Here is an 18,985-nt window from a genome sequence, read left to right as displayed (position 1 = left end):
TATCAGAAAACACACACACACACACACACACACACACAAAGAAATTTCTCTTTGGTTAAGACTTTCTGTTCCCTCAAAAACAAGAATAAAAAAACAAGTGACTTCCTTTAATTCTTATGCTCATGATGTTGGCTATGGGTTAAACATAATAAGAATTATCACGCTCCTACCTTCTTTAATCATTTTCGGTTTCTCAAAGAAGCCCCCTAATCACACCTCCTCACACAGCCTTCCCCTTTCCATCCCTCTGCAGTCATGGAGCTGAACAGAGCCCATCTTCCCCAGGAGGCTTTATTCTAGTGTTACCGAACCCACTCCTGCAGCAGAGCCCTGCTTAAATAGCTTTGCCAGATGAGGCCACATTCAAATATTATCAGGAATGAGTTTTCTTGTGGTTGGAACTTTACTACTTTAGATTTTATTGAAAGGCAGTTTGCGAGGAAATTTTATAAAATATAAGTATATTTGACTAGACTGTGATGAGAAAAAAAGCATTTTTCCCTTCCTTGATACAATTTTTTTTTTTTGAAACAAAGTTTCACTCTTGTTGCCCAGGCTGGAGTGCAGTGGCGCCATCTCAGCTCACTGCAACCTCCACCTCCCAGGTTCAAGCAATTCTCCTGCCTCAGCCTCCCCAGTAGCTGGGATTACAGGCATGTGCCACCACGCCCGACTAATTTTGTATTTTTAGTAGAGACGGGGTTTCTCCATGTTGGTCAGGCTGGTCTTGAACTCCCGACCTAAGGTGATCCACCCTCCTCGGCCTCCCAAAGTGCTGGGATTACAGGCATGAGCCACTGTGCCCGGCCTCTCCTTGATATAATTAAATGCCCTTCCTTAGTTTAAATTTTACCTGAAAAATCTTTATTGTGATATGACACTAAATGGGTCAAAATGGGCCGGGCACAGTGGCTCACCATGCCTGCAATCCCAGCACTTTGGGAGGCTGAGGCGGGAGGATCACCTGAAGTTAGGCATTCAAGACCAGCCTGGCCAACATGGTGAAACTCCGTCTCTACTGAAAATACAAAAATTAGTTGGGTGTGGTGGCGGGCACCTGTAATACCACCATTCGGGAGGCTGAGACAGGAGAATTGCCTGAACCTGGGAGACGGAGATTGTGGTGAGCCGAGATCACACCACTGCACTCCAGCCTGGGCGACAGAGCTCAAAAAAAAAAAAAAAATCAAAATGCTTTCAGGCACCCGCTGCCATTTTAAATGAAGTTCTAAAGTGGTGTCTTTCTGGAAAGGCACTGTAGTTGGGGAGCTTATGAACTTGGGGTGGGCTACTCTTGGTTGTGTGGCTTTGTGCAAGTCTCTTAACCTCGCTGAGCTGCAGTGTTTCTCAAATATAGAATGAAGATAATCATATCTACCTCTTAGAATTGTTTGGGGGATTTAACAAGATAATGCGCATAAAGCATTTGGCACAGTGCGAGGTACAGTGTCAAAACCAGAGGCACGTGCTTTTATCATTATTATTGAGAAAGATGTTGGTGGGTATTCAACATAGATAAATGACAAAATCCTGGATGGATAAACCATCCGTTCACACCCTCCGCTGCCAAGCTATCAAGAAAGCATGTGCATTTAATTCTTAAAGTTGAATGAATTCTCACAGAGCTTGAGAATTTTCTTCCTTCTTCCTGGAGTCTCTGTTCCAGAGCTCTCTAATAAGAGCAGCTGGCACACTCTCACTCCACCACCTGCACTACAGGATCCAGCCAGGGCCCTGATTCCCAACCCCCTGACACACACATCTACTCACTCCTGGGACCTTTCTCTGCCAGCCAGCTCCACTTGGTCTCACCCAAACATTCCCTGGAAACTTTTTTGTTTGTTTTTTGTTTGCTGTTTGTTTGTTTGTTTCTGACAGAGTCTCGCGCTGTCACCCAGGCTGGAATGCAGTGGCGTGATCTCAGCTCACCACAACCTCCACCTTCTGGGTTCAAGTGATTCTCCTGCCTCAGCCTCCCGAGTAGCTGGGATTACAGGTGCCCGCCACCAGGCCCAGCTAATTTTTGTATTTTTAATAGAGATGGGGTTTCACCATGTTGGCCAGGCTGGTCTTGAACTCCTGATGTCAGGTGATCTGCCCCTCTCGGCCTCCCAAAGTGCTGGGATTACAGGCATGAACCACCGCATCTGGCTGCTTGTTTTAGAGATGGAGTCTCGCTTTGTGGCCTGCGCTGCTGGAGTGCAGTGGTGTGATCACAGCCCACTGCAGCCTGGACTCCCGGGCTCAAGCAATCCTCCCGCCTCAGCCTCCCAGGGTGCTGGGATTATAGGCATAAGCCACCACGCCGGGCCCCTGGAACCTTCTTTATATTATTTTTCTCAGTCCTTTCTTTATAAAAGAATGAAAAAGTAAAACTCAGCCTGTCCCCTGTATAGATGATGGCAAATTCCCACGATGGAATCAAATAAATGATTGACACCTTTCAACTGTGAGATAGTTATCAAGCACCTCTTAAATACAACACATTGTCAGAGACCTTGGCGGGGAAGGTCTGTGCCCTTGGCGGGCACTGCTTGCCCTCCAAAAACCTCTGTTGAATTTAGGGATAAGATACAAAAGCACAAAGAGACAAGTAATCCAGGGACAGTCACCACAGCCTAGCAGCTACTGTGTAAGGCCCAACCACAGTGTTGGATGCTTTACAAATGCTTTGCCTAAGCTTCACCTCAGCCCAACAAGCAGATGTTATTATCCCTGCTTTACAAATGAGAAAACAAGGTGGGACACAATGGCCCATGCCTGTAATCCCAACGCTTTGGGAGGCGGAGGCAGGCAGATTACTTAAACCCAGGAGTTTGAGACCAGCTTGGGCAATATAGTGAGACCTCATCTCTACAAAGAAAAAAATAAAAATAAATAAAATTTTCTCAAAGAGAAAACAAGAGGCTCATGAAATTAAGGAACTGGTCCAAGGGGACACAATTTGTCCTGAACCATGATTCAAAGCCATGTGTGTGGAACATGAAAGCTCATTCCTTTTCACTATTCCACACCAATAAGTGACTCAAGCCAACAATATCAAGCACATCCCAAGGAGGTCCATGTGACTGTCAACTGGGCATCATAACCAGGAGGGCCAGGAGGAGGAGATTGATCAGGGTCCCCAACCCAGACAGGAGTGGCCCGGGGAGACTAGACTCTTGACAGTAACTCCCCCAACCTGGCCCCAGAACGTCCCCTTATTTGCTGTCTTTATTCACATAAGATCGGGTTAGCTTCCTCCTGCTTACAGATTGAAAACTGAGACACACAGAGATGAGTTACCAGGAACCCCGGCCTAGCTGGTGACACAGTTGAGACTGTGTATCCCAGGCTCTGTGTCTGCTCCAGGACATTCTCACTCCTCCAGTGCCCCCATTCTTTTTTTTTTTTTTTTTTTTTGAGACGGAGTCTTGCTCTGTCACCCAGGCTGGAGTGCAGTGGCGCAATCTCGGCTCACTGCAAGCTCCGCCTCCCGGGTTCACGCCATTCTCCTGCCTCAGCCTCCCAAGTGGCTGGGACTACAGGCGCCCGGCACCACACCCAGCTAATTTTTTGCATTTTTAGTAGAGACGGGGTTTCACCATGTTAGCCAGGATGGTCTCGATCTCCTGACCTCATGATCCGCCCGCCTCGGCCTCCCAAAGTGCTGGGATTACAGGCGTGAGCCACCACGCCTGGCCCTCCAGTGCCACCATTCTAATCCTCCTCCTGAGGGCTCACTACAGGGAGAGACTCCCCAGCCTTCCCATGCTTCTTCTAGTTGGCTATGTCAGTGGTCCTAAGTGCAGGCCTCAGGCAGCATCACATCTGCCGGGAACCTGTCAGGGAGGCGAATTTAGGGCCTCCTTGCAGAACCACTGATTCCAGTAGGCCCAGCAATCTGTGCTTAAAACAAGCCCTCCAAGGAATTCCTCACACCAAGGTTTGAGAGCTACTGAAAAGCATTCTACTCCCCCGAGCTGTGCCCACGTTAACCATAAAATCAAGGCCGTTGCGTTAACAAGTTCTCTGCCTCACACTGCCACCTCATCATGAACAAAAAGAAAAGAAAAAGACAAACAAGAAAGCTCCTGCTGTTCTCTCCTGCGTGCAGCCTGACTCCCACCCGTGCCCACATTCCCCAGGCCCCAATTCCTGCACAGCTGCTTCCCTCCGCGCCTTACCTCTTCCAGTTTAGTCTGTCGACAGGGGAAAGAAAAAGTTAGGCCAAGGGGCAATTTCTTATGCTTTAAATCTTTGGTCTTCATGAAATCTGCCAGACAGTCAGCTACATATTCAAACAGCTGCAGAGAAGAGAAAGCAAAGTACATGGGCTAAGGTGTGGTTTCCCCACACACGGATGCCACCGCCTTCCCTGCGGTCACAGGAGCCACCTGCCAGGTACCTCTGTGCCGTTCCCGCGGATGATTTCATTGGGCGTTGGGTAGAACTGACTCTCCATCTGCACGTGTCGCTTCCCCTCTTCAGCGACTTGCACCTTCAGCACTCGGAACTTGGACCCTCCGAGATCCAGGGAAAGGAACTCCCCATTTTCTATTAAGAAACAAATTCAGTTTCCATTTATTGAGGGTCTACTACAGATATGGCAAGCTCTGCATTAGAGGTTGGACATATAATCAACGTCTTCACATCACAGCCACTAGGTATCATTATGCCCATTTGCCAAGGCTGAGGACTCTGGCCATTTCTCAGAGCCCTTGAGGTAAGGCGCAGAGCTGAGATGTGAACTAAGTCGGCCTGACTCTGCAGCCTGAGCCCAACCCACTGGCTCATGCTGTAGGAATGTGCATGTCAACTGGAGAAGGCAAATGTGAGCACAGCCCTTGCGGTGGTATGAGAGGTGGCCTCGACGGTGGAGCCCATCCTGGGATGCCATCACCGGGAAGAGAGAGCTGGTACTCCCAGCCTGGGGAAACTCGGATAAAGATATGAGGGGGAAGACAGGGTGTGCGGCGAGGAGCAGCCAGCCTCCTGCAGCCGATGATCCTATGGGCAGAGGGAAAACACTCCTGGAGGGGAGAGGAGACAGGGACCAAACAATGGCCCTTGAGGTGCCAAGGATGCTGATTTTTTTAGGCCAGAGCCACTCCAAAAGGAGACATTGGAACACAACCCAGCCCAGCCCAAGACAGATGCCATTAATTGAAAGGTGGGGGCTGGGCACAGTGGCTCATGCCTGTAATCCCAGCATTTTGGGAGGCCGAGGCGGGCAGATCACCTGAGGTCAGCAGTTCAAGAACAGCCTGGTCAACTTGGTGATGTTGCTGCTGTTGCTGGTCTGTAGACCATAGTTAGAGTAGCAAAGGTGCAGCCAGCTCGATTTTTTGTTTTTGTGTAGACATCCGGAAATTCTTACCTTCACAGATCAGCCGCAAAGGAGCTGATGGAGTCATTTATTATTTGGTGAGGGAATTCAGGGAGTTAATCCTATGCAACTTTTATTAGTATATATTATGCACCAAGTAAGAGGGTTCTCCCAGATGCTGTCTTGCTGTGTAGGAGGTAGGGTAGATCCCACAATCTATGTCCACACATTTACTGAGCATCTACTCTGTGCTGAGTAACATGTGTTAGGTGCTAGGGATGCACAGATGAAAGACGGAGTGCTCCCTGGGAAATTGATCCGAAATACAGGCGCATAAATCAGCTATTTCCATATAGTAGGACCAGTGCTCAGATTGTGAGAGGCACAGGGAGAGATATCCAGGTCAAAGCTGGGAGACAAAGGCAGCTGGCTTTGCAGGGAGGGGACACAGAGCTGAGTGTTGAAGGGTGAGCAGGAGTCAGGCTGCCAGGCTGCCAGGAGCGGGGGTCCCAGGGAGAGGAACCACGGGCAAAGGAATGAGAAAGCATCCGATAGGAGTGAGTGTGCTTTTGCCAAAGGAGGGCAGCTGTCACAGAAATGAGGTTGGAAGATGGCTCTCAGGTTAAATTTGGAAGGATTTGGAAAAGCTATCCACCCCAAGGAGCTTGGGCTTTATCTGGAAGGTGAGAGGGAGCTGCAGAAAGATTTTAAGCTAGGGAGTGCCAAGATCTGAGATTTTGGGGACAAATGCCTCTGACACCAACCAGAATAGACTGAGGGTTTAACAAAAGAAGAGGCTGCTGCACTGCCATCGGACGGGAGGGGATGTGCTGAGACCTGGCCAGTGTCGGTGTGGAGGCATCCCACTCCTGGCCCGCATCGCAATCACTATCAAACACCTCACTCCACCAGTGGCTCGAGGTGCCATTTCATGGATGCCACATGGTGTGATCCCTTCTGTCTCTGACCGCAGAAAAAAGGAACCAGTGGACCCTGGGAGAGGGAGGACTTGCCCAGGCAACAGCGGTCTGTGGGGCCTCAGAGTCTTCACAGACATCAAGAAAACAGCCCCGGCCAGGCACAGTGGCTCACACCTGTGGTGCCAGCACTTTGGGAGGCCCAGGCAGGAGAATTAATCCCTTGAGGCCAAGAGTTCAACACCAGCCTGGTCAATATGGTAAAACCCTGTCTCTACAAAACAAAAGACAAAAAAGTCAGTTGGGTGTAGTGGCATGCACCTGTAGTCCCAGCTGCTTGGGAGGCTGAAGCAGGAGGATCACTTGAGCCTAGAAGGTCAAGGCTGCAGTGATCTATGATGGCTCCATTGCACTGCAGGTTGGGCAACAGAGGGAGACCTTGTTTCTAAAAAGAAAGAAAAAAGAAAACAGTGTCCTAAGCGGGGTAAATTGCTTTGGCCAATCTGCCTGCTCCAGAGGACCCTCCATGAACTGCCTTGGACCCAATGGTTCCCTTCTCGTAAGTCACTGCTGGTGCTGGTGCCTTCACTCCCTCCTTTTACCCAGTGCAGAGTCTCCCAAAGGTGCACAGTGGCTGAATGCGGAGATTCCTGGAGATTCAGAGTCCCCAGGGGGAGGGGCTGGGAAAGTGTGTATTAGGAAACACTCGAGGCTCCAGGCTGACGACCTCAGGGCTCCCGGGCTCACCCCCAAGGCCTATTTGGCCTTGGAGGCTGACTGGAGGCTAAGGCCTGGAACAGAGCCAGCAGGGGTCAAGCCAAAGAATCACAGCCACCCTCATGCTTCCCATGCCCCTTCCATGACTGGCAGAGAAGGCTCCAGTATTAACACAGCACTTTTAAGGCACTTGATCCTGTCAGAACAGACCACTGCAGCCCCCTGACCAAAAGGCTGGGTGGTAACTAAGGCTCAAACAGGTGACTCCCTCGCAGATAGGTCCTGATGGGAGTAGGCAAACTCAGGACTTCTCTGGAAGCTGCATACATTTCTGAAACGGACACCATAAGGAATTAGGAGAGTTTTGTTTGTTTTTTGTCGGTAATCATGAAATTATACCACCAGCTCACAAGAGCTAGGAGGACTTGGGACAAGATTTTAGAGATGTTAAAGCATGCCATCCACATGATCTCATTAAATCCTGACAATCATGTATGGTGCCGGGATTTACCAAGAACACCTGGCTTATTAGGGACTCTGGGCCCAGGGACCTCAGCACAACAGAATCACTGGTGAGATGCTTTGTGTGGTGAGAGGCTCTGCGGAGACGGGGATGGGGAGCTGGGTGTCTTCTCGGCTAAGGAGGAGAGAGTTTCTATGACTTAGTTAGTTTCACTTCTGAACCTTCAGAAGCAGCCAGGACCAGGAGGACACTGCCTGTCCCAGAGCCTCCAGACCATCAAAGGCCACCTTCCCTTGCTTCTGGGGACACACCTTGTCTGTATCAGGAGGAGGGGCTGCAGTCCAGGAAGCCAGGCGGACTTAGCCCTGGTGCTCCCCACATGACTCAGCTGCTTCCTCCCAGGGGCCCCAGATGCCCTGTCAAGGACACGTCCCAGTACTCTCATCAAGCTGTGGCAAGGACAGAGCCAAGATTTCAAAGTAGGGCTGTCTCTCTCCGAAGCTCAACGTCCTTCCAGGACAGGGCACTGTCCATCCCAAGCACCTACCCACAAGTGAGGGCACAGGGCCTTTCCCAGTGCAGTGTCCCAGGGCCTCTCAACCAGCAGAGCCAAGCTACCTTGATCCAGGCATTGCTCCAGAGAGGTCCAGAACACGACTAATCCCATCAAAGCCCCCTGAGAGCTCCCAAACCTCAGACCCTGCTCCTGCGAGAGCCCCAGTGCTCTTTCACGAGCTCGGTTTGGGCACTGGGACCCTGACACGGGAGAAACCCCTTGGTCCTTGGTGGTTCTGTCTGAACAGCCACACCACAGGGTTGTCACAGGAAATATGTGGCTCAGCGAGTCCCCAGCACCCCATGACCACAGTGGTTGCTCAGTAAATGGCAGCTTTCTCTCTTTCTTTCTTTCTTTTTCTTTATTTCTTCTTTCTTTGCTTTCTTTCTTCTTTCTCTCTCTTTCTTTCTTTCTTTCTTTCTTTCTTTCTTCTTCCTTTCTTTTTTCTTTTTTGATGGCATCTCGCTCTGTCACCCAGGCTGGAGTGCAGTGGTGCAATCTCGGCTCACTGCAACCTCTGCCTTCCAGGTTCAAGTGATTCTCCTGCCTCAGCCTCCCGAGTAGCTGGGATTACAGGTGCATGCCATCACACCTGGCTAATTGTTGTATTTTTAGTAGAGGTGGAGTTTCACCATGTTGGCCAGGCTGGTCTCGAGCATCTGACCTCAAGTGATCTGCCCCCCTCGGCCTCCCAAAGTTCTGGGATTACAGGCGTGAGCCACCACTCCAGGCCAGTAGCAGCCCTTTTCCCTCTTACAGCTTCATTCAGAGGCTGAGAATGGAAGAGTTGGATGGGACCTCATAGATCCTATCTAGAGATTTCTAGGCCATTGTAGGCAAAATAATGTCCCCCACCCCCAACAAAGATGCTCACATCCTAATCCCCAGATCCTGTGAATATCTGAGGGTGCAAGGCAAAGGGGAATTAAGGTTGCAGATGGGATCAAAATTGCTCATCAGCTGACCTTGAAGTTGGGACATTATCCTGGATTATCTAAGCATGACTAACGTGATCACAGGATCTTTAAATGTTGAAGGGAGGCAGAAGGTCAGGTCAGAGAGGGACCTGAACAGGCTACACTGCTGGCTTTGAGAACAGAAAGGGGCATGCCTCAAGGATGCAGGTGGCCTCTCGAAACTGGAAAAGTCAAGGAAACAGATTCTCCCCTCAAGCTTCCAGAAGGAACGCAGCCCTGCCGACACCTGAATTTTAGCCCAGTGAGACCCACTGCAAACTTCCGTCCACCAGAACTGTCAGAGAATATATTCGATTGTTTTCAGCCACTGTGATTGTGGTAATACATCACAGCAGCCATAGGAAACAGATACATAGGCCATTTCTCATTCTACAGATGGGCAAACTGAGGCTAAACACTTGCCTCAGGTCACTGAGAGTGACAGAGCGGGGCCTCAGACCCAGGTTTGTTGAATTATCATTGAATATGATTTCCACTACATCATTCTTGCTCCCATTACTCATTCCCAGTGCTACACTAGGTGCTGGGAACACTGTGGTAAGACCTTGGACCCACGGAGTGAGTGGTTAATTTGGTGGAGACTCAGAGTGGGGACACAGCAAAGTGACAAGTGCCCTGACAAGCACCCAGCCCAGCACAGGGATACTTCCTAGATGGAGGCAGGGACCACTACGCTGAGACGGAAAAGCCACGTTGATGCTCACCAGGGAAGAACATGGAGATGCTCCAGGAGGAGAGGGAGCAAATGTGTGAGGCCACGATGGGCAGAGAAGCCAAGGTGCCTGGGGCTGCAGAACTGCAGAACTGCAAGAGGGATTCAGCAGGACTGAAGCAGAGAGGGGCAGGGAGGGTGGGACGGCAGAGAGAGGGCTAGAGAGAGAAGCCAAGGTACAGGGGCAAACCTTAGGTACTTTAGACACCCATCAGCCAAGAGGAGCCAGGGACCCTGGCAGCGGACAACTGCACTCACCGGAACCATCGGGAATGGCCCTGACGAAGGTGGGCAGCATCTTCACTGCAGCCGTGGGGTTGGTGTCCTTTGCCAGGCCCTTCTCCATCTCAGCCCGGAACCGCCTCATGATGTCCAAAAGGGTGTCATCGGAGAGCCGCATGTGATACAGGAACCTGTCCACCTGGAACAGACACCGGCCACCAAGGGGTGCTGCTAGGGGCCCTCACCCTCCAGTCGAGGCTGTAACCCCCGACATCCCTCAGCAAGCTGCATTCCTGACTCTGGGGACAGCATTGAGATGTAGATTCCCAAAGCCTCCCTATTTGACCCCTCCTCAGGCAGAGGACAGGGAAGCGAGTTAGGAAAGCAGAATGGAATGGAGGGCTGAGAAGGTGTGGAGTTACTTCTCTGAAGGGCAGACTCTGAGGAGAAAATGATTCTCCCATTATTCTGATGAGACAAGGGAGAGGCAGAAACTAAGAAGGATTCAGGGTTTCCGATTCCCAGTTCAGGGCCCTCACCAGTGTCCCATTCCTCTCCACCAAAAAAGGCCAGCTAGAGCTTGAATCGTAGATTTCTAAACATGGAAGTTTTCTTTCATCCAATGATGACCACAGATATAGCTAGACAGGTTTCTCTTTGTTTACTGGCTGCTAGGAAGCTCAGAGCTAAATTTCATTTCCAAAAGCAATGCCTAAATCTAGCCCTTTAAATTCCCCTCCTTTTTTTTTTGAGACAGAGTCTCACTCTGTCGCCCAGGCTGGAGTGCAGTGGTGAGATCTCGGCTCACTGCAGCCTCCACCTCCCAGGTTCAAGCCATCCTCCTGCCTCAGCCTTCTGAGTAGCTAGTATTACAGGCAGGTGCCACCATGCCTGACTAATTTTTTTTTTTTTTTTTTGTATTTTTAGTAGAGATGGGGTTTCGCCATGTTGGCCAGGCTGTTCTTGAACTCCAGACCTCAAGTGATCCACACGCCTCGGCCTCCCAAAGTGCTGGGATTACAGGCGTGAGCCACCTCACCCAGCCATAAATGTCCATTTTGGTTTAACCGAGTTGTTCTAGTTAAGACAAAGCTGAATTTTTAAAGTCAGCTCAGATTGCTATTGAAAATGAGTGGATGTCACTCATGTAACCAGGAAATGGGGACAGAGGACCATACCCAAAGGAGGGAAGTTATACAAATCACTATGGCTAAAATCAGTCCTCTTGTTGGTAATATGTCACATCAGGGATGGCAGCAAAGCTTCCTCCCTCACACTAATTAACACTAATCAATTGGTGCTGGCAGTCTGGAGCCCGGGCTCACTGGGATGGATTATTGATGGGGGCAGGAGGAGAGACAGGGGCATATGCACCCTGTCCTTTCCAGCCCTGTTTTTATACTGAGCACTCTCTACCCTCCAGGTGAGAGGAGGCTCCATCCCAGGCACATTCCCGGTGAAAGGGCATTTTATCCAGGGTGAAGAACACGTGCTACTGTCTACAGAGTGCGTCCATGTACGTCACCTCTTCTCATCGCCACAGCATCCCTTTGAGGCAGCCACGTAAGGCCAAAGTTCTTGTCCCCAAGTGAGAGGTGAGGTGAGAGGGCTGCAGAGCTGCGGCTACGTGGGACTGTAACATAGGCTCTAGATCGCTCACCCCCATGGCCTGGCTTTGGCTCACAGCTCTGTCGGGGATGCATAAGCCCGACAGACAAATTATACCAAATGCACAGGGCTCACATTACCTTTGCGCTAGGACAGGGGCCTGGTCATCAGCCAGGCCTCAGAGGCCAGGACCCAGCTCAGTCCCGTGACAACGAACAGACCCAAGACACTGAAATGGTACCATGGCTCCGGGGACTCGGGGGCCAGAGAAAGACCAGAAAATCATCAGAGAGCCATTAGCAAAAAAGGACAATTGAGCTTTCAGCATATTTGAGAAACAGGATGGAACCAGGTCAGGCTTCATTAAGGGCTTCCTGTTCCCCCAAGGCTGTTTATGACTAATTGGTTGGCACAGCCACACACAAACCGAGAAAACTGGATGCAAAGGACGTGACCCAAGTAATTGGGGTTGGGGAAGGGTGGGATGCTGTATGTGGGAACCAAACTTGATTCTTTCCTACCCAAATGGCCCTCAGACAGTGCCCCTGAACCTACTGATCATTTTTGCTTAGCCTGAGAGTATAAAAAACTCCAGGCATCCACACAATGTTATCCCTGCCATGTAAGTCCTGTTTTTTGAGACCCAGTTGGGGTCATTTGCGACTGGGGTTTAATGGGGTCATTGAGCACTTGGTTTGCTGCTGCTCTTTCAATAAGTTGAGGTTATGACGAAAGAATGTCAACTCAGCAACAGTTTCCTTTTGATCTTCTGTATCTGCCACAGCACCAGAAACAGTTGTTAGAAGGGAAAAGTGAAACATATGTTGGGACAAAAAGCACCTATTTTCAATCCAAACAAGTCATGTGGGGTATGTGTAACCAGGGACACACGTCCCAGGCACTAAGGGAGAGTACTGGTGCTGCAGAAAACCAAGCCCACTTTTGGAGAGACACACAAACCATCATGGGAGATATCGTCTAAGCAAGAAAGCCAACCAGCAGCCCGTTTCACTTAGAAAGAGCAAATCCAACATTCAAGACTCAAGACTGAATTGCAGAAGGTGGGAGCTGGAGGGGCCTTAGAGTTCATCTAGTCCAAAGGTCTCACATTAGGAATGAGAGTCATAAAAAATTCCGCTCTTTGACCCAGGGCTTTCATTTCCAGAACCTATTCTCAGGAAATAATCCTGACTATGGAGAACCATAAATCTCTACCAAGGCCAGGCGCAGTGGCTCACGCCTGTAATCCCAGCACTTTGGGAGGCCGAGGCAGGTGGATCACCTGAGGTCAGAGTTCGAGACCAGCCTGGCCAACATGGTGAAACCCCATCTCTACTAAAAATACAAAAATTAGCCGGGCGTGGTGGCAGGCGCCTGTAGTCCCAGCTACTTCGGAGGCTGAGGCAGGAGAATGGCATGAACCCAGGAGGCAGAGCTGGCAGTGAGCCGAGATCGCGCCACTGCACTCCAGCCTGGGTGACAGAGCGAGATTCCATCTTAAAAATAATAATAAAAAATAAATAAATAAAAATAAAACTATAACTCTACCAAGGTTTAACATAACAATACTTTTATTTTATTTATTTTATTTTTGAGACAGGGTCTTGCTCTGTTGCCCAGGCTGGAGTGCAATGGTGCAATCACAGCTCACTGCAACCTCAACCTCCCGGGCTCAAGTGATCCTGCCACCTCAGCCTCCCAAGTACCTGGGACTACAGGCATGTGCCACCATGCCAGGCTAATTTTTGCATTTTTTGTAGAGACAGATCTCTCTATGTTATCCAGGCTGGTCTCGAGCTCCTGGAGGCAAGTGATCATCCCGCCTCAGCCTCCCAAAGTGCTGGGATTACAGGCATGAGCCACTTCATCCAGCCTAATATTTTAATTATTAAAAATGTTTTTGAAAGTATCCAAATGAGGCCAGGCACGGTGGCTCATGCCTGTAATCCCAGCACTTTGGGAGGCCGAGGCGGGTGGATCCCGAGGTCAGGAGTTCGAGACCAGCCTGACCAACACAGCGAAACCCTGTCTCTACTAAAAATACAAAAATTAGCTGGGCGTGGTGGTGCGGCCTGTGATCCCAGCTACTCAGGAGGCTGAGGCAGGAGAATCGCTTGAGTCCTGGAGGCGGAGGTTGCAGTGAGCCGAGATCGCGCCACTGCACTCCAGCCTGGGAGACAGAGCAAGACTTCGTCTCAAAAAAAAAAAAGAAAAATTAGATTGTGGTAATGGTTACACAACTCTGGATATTCAAAAGTATCCAAATGTCCAACAAGAGGAAAAGGTTAACTACATTATGGCATATCCACTTGATTGGATATTAAGAAGACATTGTAATGATAATTATGATGATAATGAAGAAATCTATATAAGTGGTTACACTGTAACAGTAAGTGAGGGAAGCAGTTCAGAACTGTATGTACCTTATAAACATAACTAAAAACATACAGGATGAAGAAAAACTAGGAAGGCTTCCACCCAGCAAATATGAAAGTGTTTGAGATTAAAAGTAAATTAAAGGTGGAATTACAAGTAACATTTCCACTTTTTTGTAATGTTGACATACAGAGCCGTGAAAAATACACACTGAAAACCTCCCAGTTCTCCTATGGATGAACAATCTGCAGGTCAGTGACCAGGTCTGGCCTGGTGCTATCAATAGGTCAAATAATGTCAATATATTGAATTGGAAAAGAATCTGTCAGAGTGGTTTCTATTTTCGTTTTTTTCATTTTGTTTTATTTTTGTTTCCATGCTGGTATGGGAAGATTTTTAGAAATTGTTCCAGGGTCTCAGTAGTAACCCTTGCAGGCACCGCTGGCCCAGGATCTGGACAATTCTAGAGGCAGGAAGCACAGAGACAAAGAAGGGGACTCACTGCCTGACCGCAGAGAAAAGAGCTGTGCCTTTTGACCAGGTGTGTTTCCACCACGTGTTGAGACGAGTGTTCTCAGAACCATGACTCAGCCCAGCAGCCATAAACCAGCCTCCCACACTACCCCAGAGACTTCCTGGGGCACTTGCTTAAGGTGGCTATAAAAGTGCTTCCAACTTTCTCGCCTCCCACAGGGAGAGGGAGGTCAGCTCCAGGCATTGAAAAAGGCTGACTGTCCTTCCAGAAGGACCTGGAGCCCATCAGCAGAGGCTGCATTTCCCATCACAGGGTGCTCCTGAGCCTGCACCTGGGCTGTTGGACAAACATGTCCCGCCTGATCCTAGGGTACAAAAGGTTAACCAACACAAAGGGGCCCAAGGAAATGAAATAAGTTTGCAGAATCAAAGGTTTCAGGGTTCCAAAGGCTCCCCCTTGGGGGTGGGAGAGACATGGTGCAAGTTGTGCCTTTACTAAGCAGATAACAAAAGAAAGTGGATTCCTAGGCAGCGCCTCCTTAAGTAGCCAGTAGAGGGCTCTGTGAATCTAATCAACAAGTGATTGTTTTATAATGTTTTTTAATTTGCTACAACCTCTAACTCAACTCTCTAATGAATAGAATTTAGTGGGAGTTTATCCCACCAAGTACCTGAGGGCTATAAGGGGCCACACTTCCTCTCTCTCTTTCTTTGTTTTGTTTTGAGACGGAGTCTCATTCTGTTGCCCAGGCTGGAGTGCAATGGCATGATCTCAGCTCACTGCAACCTCTGCCTCCCGGGTTCAAGCGATTCTCCTGCCTCAGCCTTCTGAGTAGCTGGGATTACAGGCGCATTCTACCACGCCCAGCTAATTTTTAAATTTTTAGTAGAGATGGGGTTTCACCATGTTGGCCAGGGTGGTCTCGACCTCCTGACCTCAGGTGATCCACCCACCTCGGCCTCCCAAAGTGCTGGGATTATAGGTATGAGCCACCATGCTTGGCCTTTTTTTTTTCTTTTCTTTCCTTTTTTTTTCAGACAGAGTCTCACTCTGTCACCCAGGCTGGAGTGCAGTAGCGCAGTCTCCCGGGCTCAAGCCATCCTGCCACCGCAGCCTCCCGAGTAGTTGGGACTGTAGGCACACACCACCATGACCGGCTAATTTTTACATGTTTTGTAGAGATGGGGTTGCTCCATGTTGCCCAGGCTGCTCTCAAACTCCTGGCCTCAAGTTTGAGATGAGATCTGCTCACCTCAGCCTCCCAGTGTATGGAGATTACAGCCGTGAGCCACAGTGCCTGGCCTCCTTGTTCATTTTGAAAAGCAGGAGGGAGTCATGGCACAGCAGAAAGAGCACATGGCACAGCAGGAAGAGTCAGCCAACTTGGGTTTAATCCTCATTCCATCCTAAATACTTGGTGACCTTGGCTAAGTCCTCCTGCTAGGAGGACTTCTGTCATCTGCACTTTGAGAGATGCTTTTTGCCCAGGGCCGTGACAGCCAGCCGGTGTGGCCAGAGTAGCAGACTGGGCTCATTTTAGCTGCCTGGAAAGAACCCTGGTTCCCTCCTGTTGACCCTTGGCAACCTTTAACCAGCCCACTTTGGAATGAATTTTGTAGACAAGTTCCCTGAGCAAAGTGACAAAATAATGCACACCATGAATAGTGTACCATTGGCAAATAGCAGGTGCCAATAATAGATATTTCAATTACTGTCTATTACAACTCACACCCTCTTGCTGCCCACATTTATATGCTTTCAAATACATGAATAAACAGATCTGCCCCAACAGTTCTTTTTTGTTAGATGAAGTCTCACTCTTGTTCCCTAGGCTGGAGTGCAATGGCGCGATCTCGGCTCACTGCAACCTCCACCACCCGAGTTCAAGCGATTCTCCTGCCTCAGCCTCCCGAGTAGATGGGATTACAGGTGCCCGCCACCACGCCCGGCTAATTTTTGTATTTTTAGTTGAGACGGGGTTTCACCATGTTGGCCAGGCTGGTCTCGAACTCCTGACCTCAGGTAATCCGCCCGCCTCAGCCCCCTAAAGTGCTAGGATTACAGGCGTGAGCCACTGCGCCCAGCCTTCTGCTCCAACAGTTCTTAAAACTTCTTTGAAAATGATTCTCCTCGCCTTTGTGGCCTTTCCGAGCAAACATCCCTTACAGCAAACACAATCCTCTTCAAGCTTTCCAAAGACCCTCCTCACCCGCTTCCGCATCCAATACCTGCCAGGAAGTTCCGAGTGAAATGTAAGGTTCAGGACGGTAATGCAATGCCCAGGAGTGTGGGAGAATTACTCCCTCTTCCCTCAGTGAGTCTTTTACTGGTCATATGCTCCCAGTATCTTTTCTAATAAGCTCTCTTCATTCCCTTCTGATTTTTTTTTTAAGGGAATCAGTTTTGTCCGTGAAGAAGGAGCTGGGCATCTCTCAGCTTCGTGGGTCCTCCTTACCTTCTTGATCTGATCCTCCTTCAGCTTGCTGAAGTAAAATGCCATCAAGTGGACCGCAAACATTTTCCCCAAGTTTGGTTTCTCCTGAGATGGGCAGAGATTCCTGTGCAGTGTTCACTCCCACGACTCTGGAGTGTTGCACGCTTCCAGTCCAGGCTGGCAGACCTCCTGGGGAGCGAGGTGCTGTGGACTAAATACCTCCAGCCTGCTTGGTTCAATGATTAAACTCCCCCCCCACCCCACCCCTTTGGTCCCTCCCTCTGGCACACACTTGATTGTCTAATAGGAGGCTCTGGATGGTAGCTGAGGTTTAGTGGAGGGGGAAGCAGGGAATTGATGGGTTGCTTGACTACTTGAGAATTGGGTGCCACCAAATCTCATTGCTAAGCAACCCTCTCAAGCCGGGGCTCCACCAAGCCCACTCAGCCGAGGAAAATCTTCTGCGAATTTGGGCACTAAACAAAGCCAACTTTCAACTGGTGGAGCTGCTCTGCAAATTTCCAGTCCCAGGCTTTTCTCTTTAGTTTTTTATGCCGGTGTCATAACTCTGTGACCCCCTGCTCCTCAGAAGCACTGAACTAACTAAAACTAAACATTGTCCTGGTCAACGGGATTTCAAGAATGTTGGGGCAGATTCTTCCATTTGTGACAGATCAGATCTCTTAACTAATAGCCCATGGTTAACAGAAAATGATCAATAAATGTTTACCTATTCACAGTGTTAAGCCAGAAAATCCTTAGTTCACAGGTAGTGACCCAGGAAAAAATATTCCTGAGAAAGAGTGAACTGAAGTCACCAGTGCTCACTGGGAATCACTGCTGGAGAGAAGGAAGTCACAGATAAGAAATGTCTCAGTCCAGCCGGGTGCAGTGACTCACGCCTGTAACAATCGCAGCACTTGGGGAGGCCGAGGCAGGCAGATCACGAGGTCAGGAGTTCGAGACCAGCCTGGCCAACATGGTGAAACCCCATCTCTACTAAAAATACAAAAAACTTAGCCAGGAGTGGTGGCAGGTGCCTGTAATCCCAGCTACTTGGGAGGCTGAGGCAGGAGAATCACTTGAACCTGGGAGGCAGAGGTTGCAGTGAGCCGAGATCGCGCCATTGCACTCCAGCCTGGGTGACAAGAGCAAAACTCCATCTCAAAAAAAGAAAAAAAAGAGAAATGTCTCAGGCCACTGAGATGTTTTATTCACTCACTTCTCACTCATCATACTTGACATGAGAAGGACCCAGAAAGCACCCAATACACGGGTACAATCAACCTTGCACTCTTCCCACAGTCATTGGCTGGCTAATGAAACCAATAACAACAGCGTTAACAACAGCGGCTAACATGGATGGAGCATTTACCAATCCCATTTTGTTTTTATTACTCTTGTTATTATTATTTTTTAGACAGGGTCTCATTCATCCCCCAGGCTGGAATGCAGTCGTGGAATCATGACTCGCTGCAACATCAGCCTTCTGGGCTCAGGTGATCCTCCCATCTCAATCCCCAGGGTAGCTGGGGCTACAGGCACGTGGCACCATGCCCAGCTAATTTTTGTATTTTTGTAGAGATGGGGTTTTGCCATGTTGCCCTGGCTGGTCTTGAATTCCTGGGCTCAAGCGATTTACCCACCTCAGCCTCCCAAAGTGTTGGAATTACAGGCATGAGCCACTGCTCCCGGCCCACTCTTATTTTATAGATGAAAAAATTGAGGCCCAGAAAGGTTACGTGATCACAAAGCCGTAAACAGGACAGCAAGGGGTCAATCCTGGAAGTTTGATTCCAGGGCCCAGCTATAATACATGACATTGGCTCTCCAGCCCTGCTTTCTCCACGCAATAGATACTCAATAGATACGCAATTGATAACTATTAGTAGCAGCATTCTGTTGGGTTGTTAAGAATTTGTTTTTCTTTTTCTTTTTTTTGAGACAGAGTCTCACTCTGTTGCCCAGGCTGGAGTACAGTGGCTCAATCTCAACTCACTGCAACCTCCACCTCCTGGGTTAAAGCAATTCTCCTGCCTCAGCCTCCTGAGTAGCTGGAATTCAGTGCTCTCTACCCATTGCCGTGTGGACGAGCCATCAGGTCTCACTTAAGCCCACAATGCAGAGGAGGCTCGGTTAAAATTACTCCAGATGCTTTATTCAGATTGATATAAGCATATTAAAACTGTCTCCCAGATTGAGGATCCCCATCCTTTTCAG

General features: G+C 49.3%; 1 protein-coding gene across 2 annotated transcripts in view; it reads right to left on the bottom strand.

Annotated features, from left to right (window-relative positions):
- HKDC1 (hexokinase domain containing 1) overlaps positions 1-16,953 on the bottom strand; it is a 46,867-nt gene extending 29,914 nt beyond the window's left edge. Inside the window, exons 1-4 of one of the 2 annotated variants that reach the window (XM_016918464.4) lie at positions 16,787-16,953; positions 9,909-10,071; positions 4,388-4,536; positions 4,167-4,286 (exon numbers count right to left, since the gene is read on the bottom strand). In XM_016918464.4, the coding sequence (XP_016773953.4) occupies positions 4,167-4,286; positions 4,388-4,536; positions 9,909-10,071; positions 16,787-16,849 (495 nt within the window). In that variant the 5' untranslated portion in view covers positions 16,850-16,953. The remainder of the gene's footprint in view (positions 1-4,166; positions 4,287-4,387; positions 4,537-9,908; positions 10,072-16,786) is intronic. The other variant, XM_016918465.4, reaches the window with a different exon arrangement.
- Positions 16,954-18,985: the final 2,032 nt, after the last annotated feature.

This window comes from Pan troglodytes, chromosome 8 (assembly GCF_028858775.2).
Source record: "Pan troglodytes isolate AG18354 chromosome 8, NHGRI_mPanTro3-v2.0_pri, whole genome shotgun sequence".
NCBI lineage: Eukaryota > Metazoa > Chordata > Mammalia > Primates > Hominidae > Pan > Pan troglodytes.
Note: the sequence above shows the minus strand (reverse complement) of the source record. Positions and strands in the feature narration are given on the sequence as shown.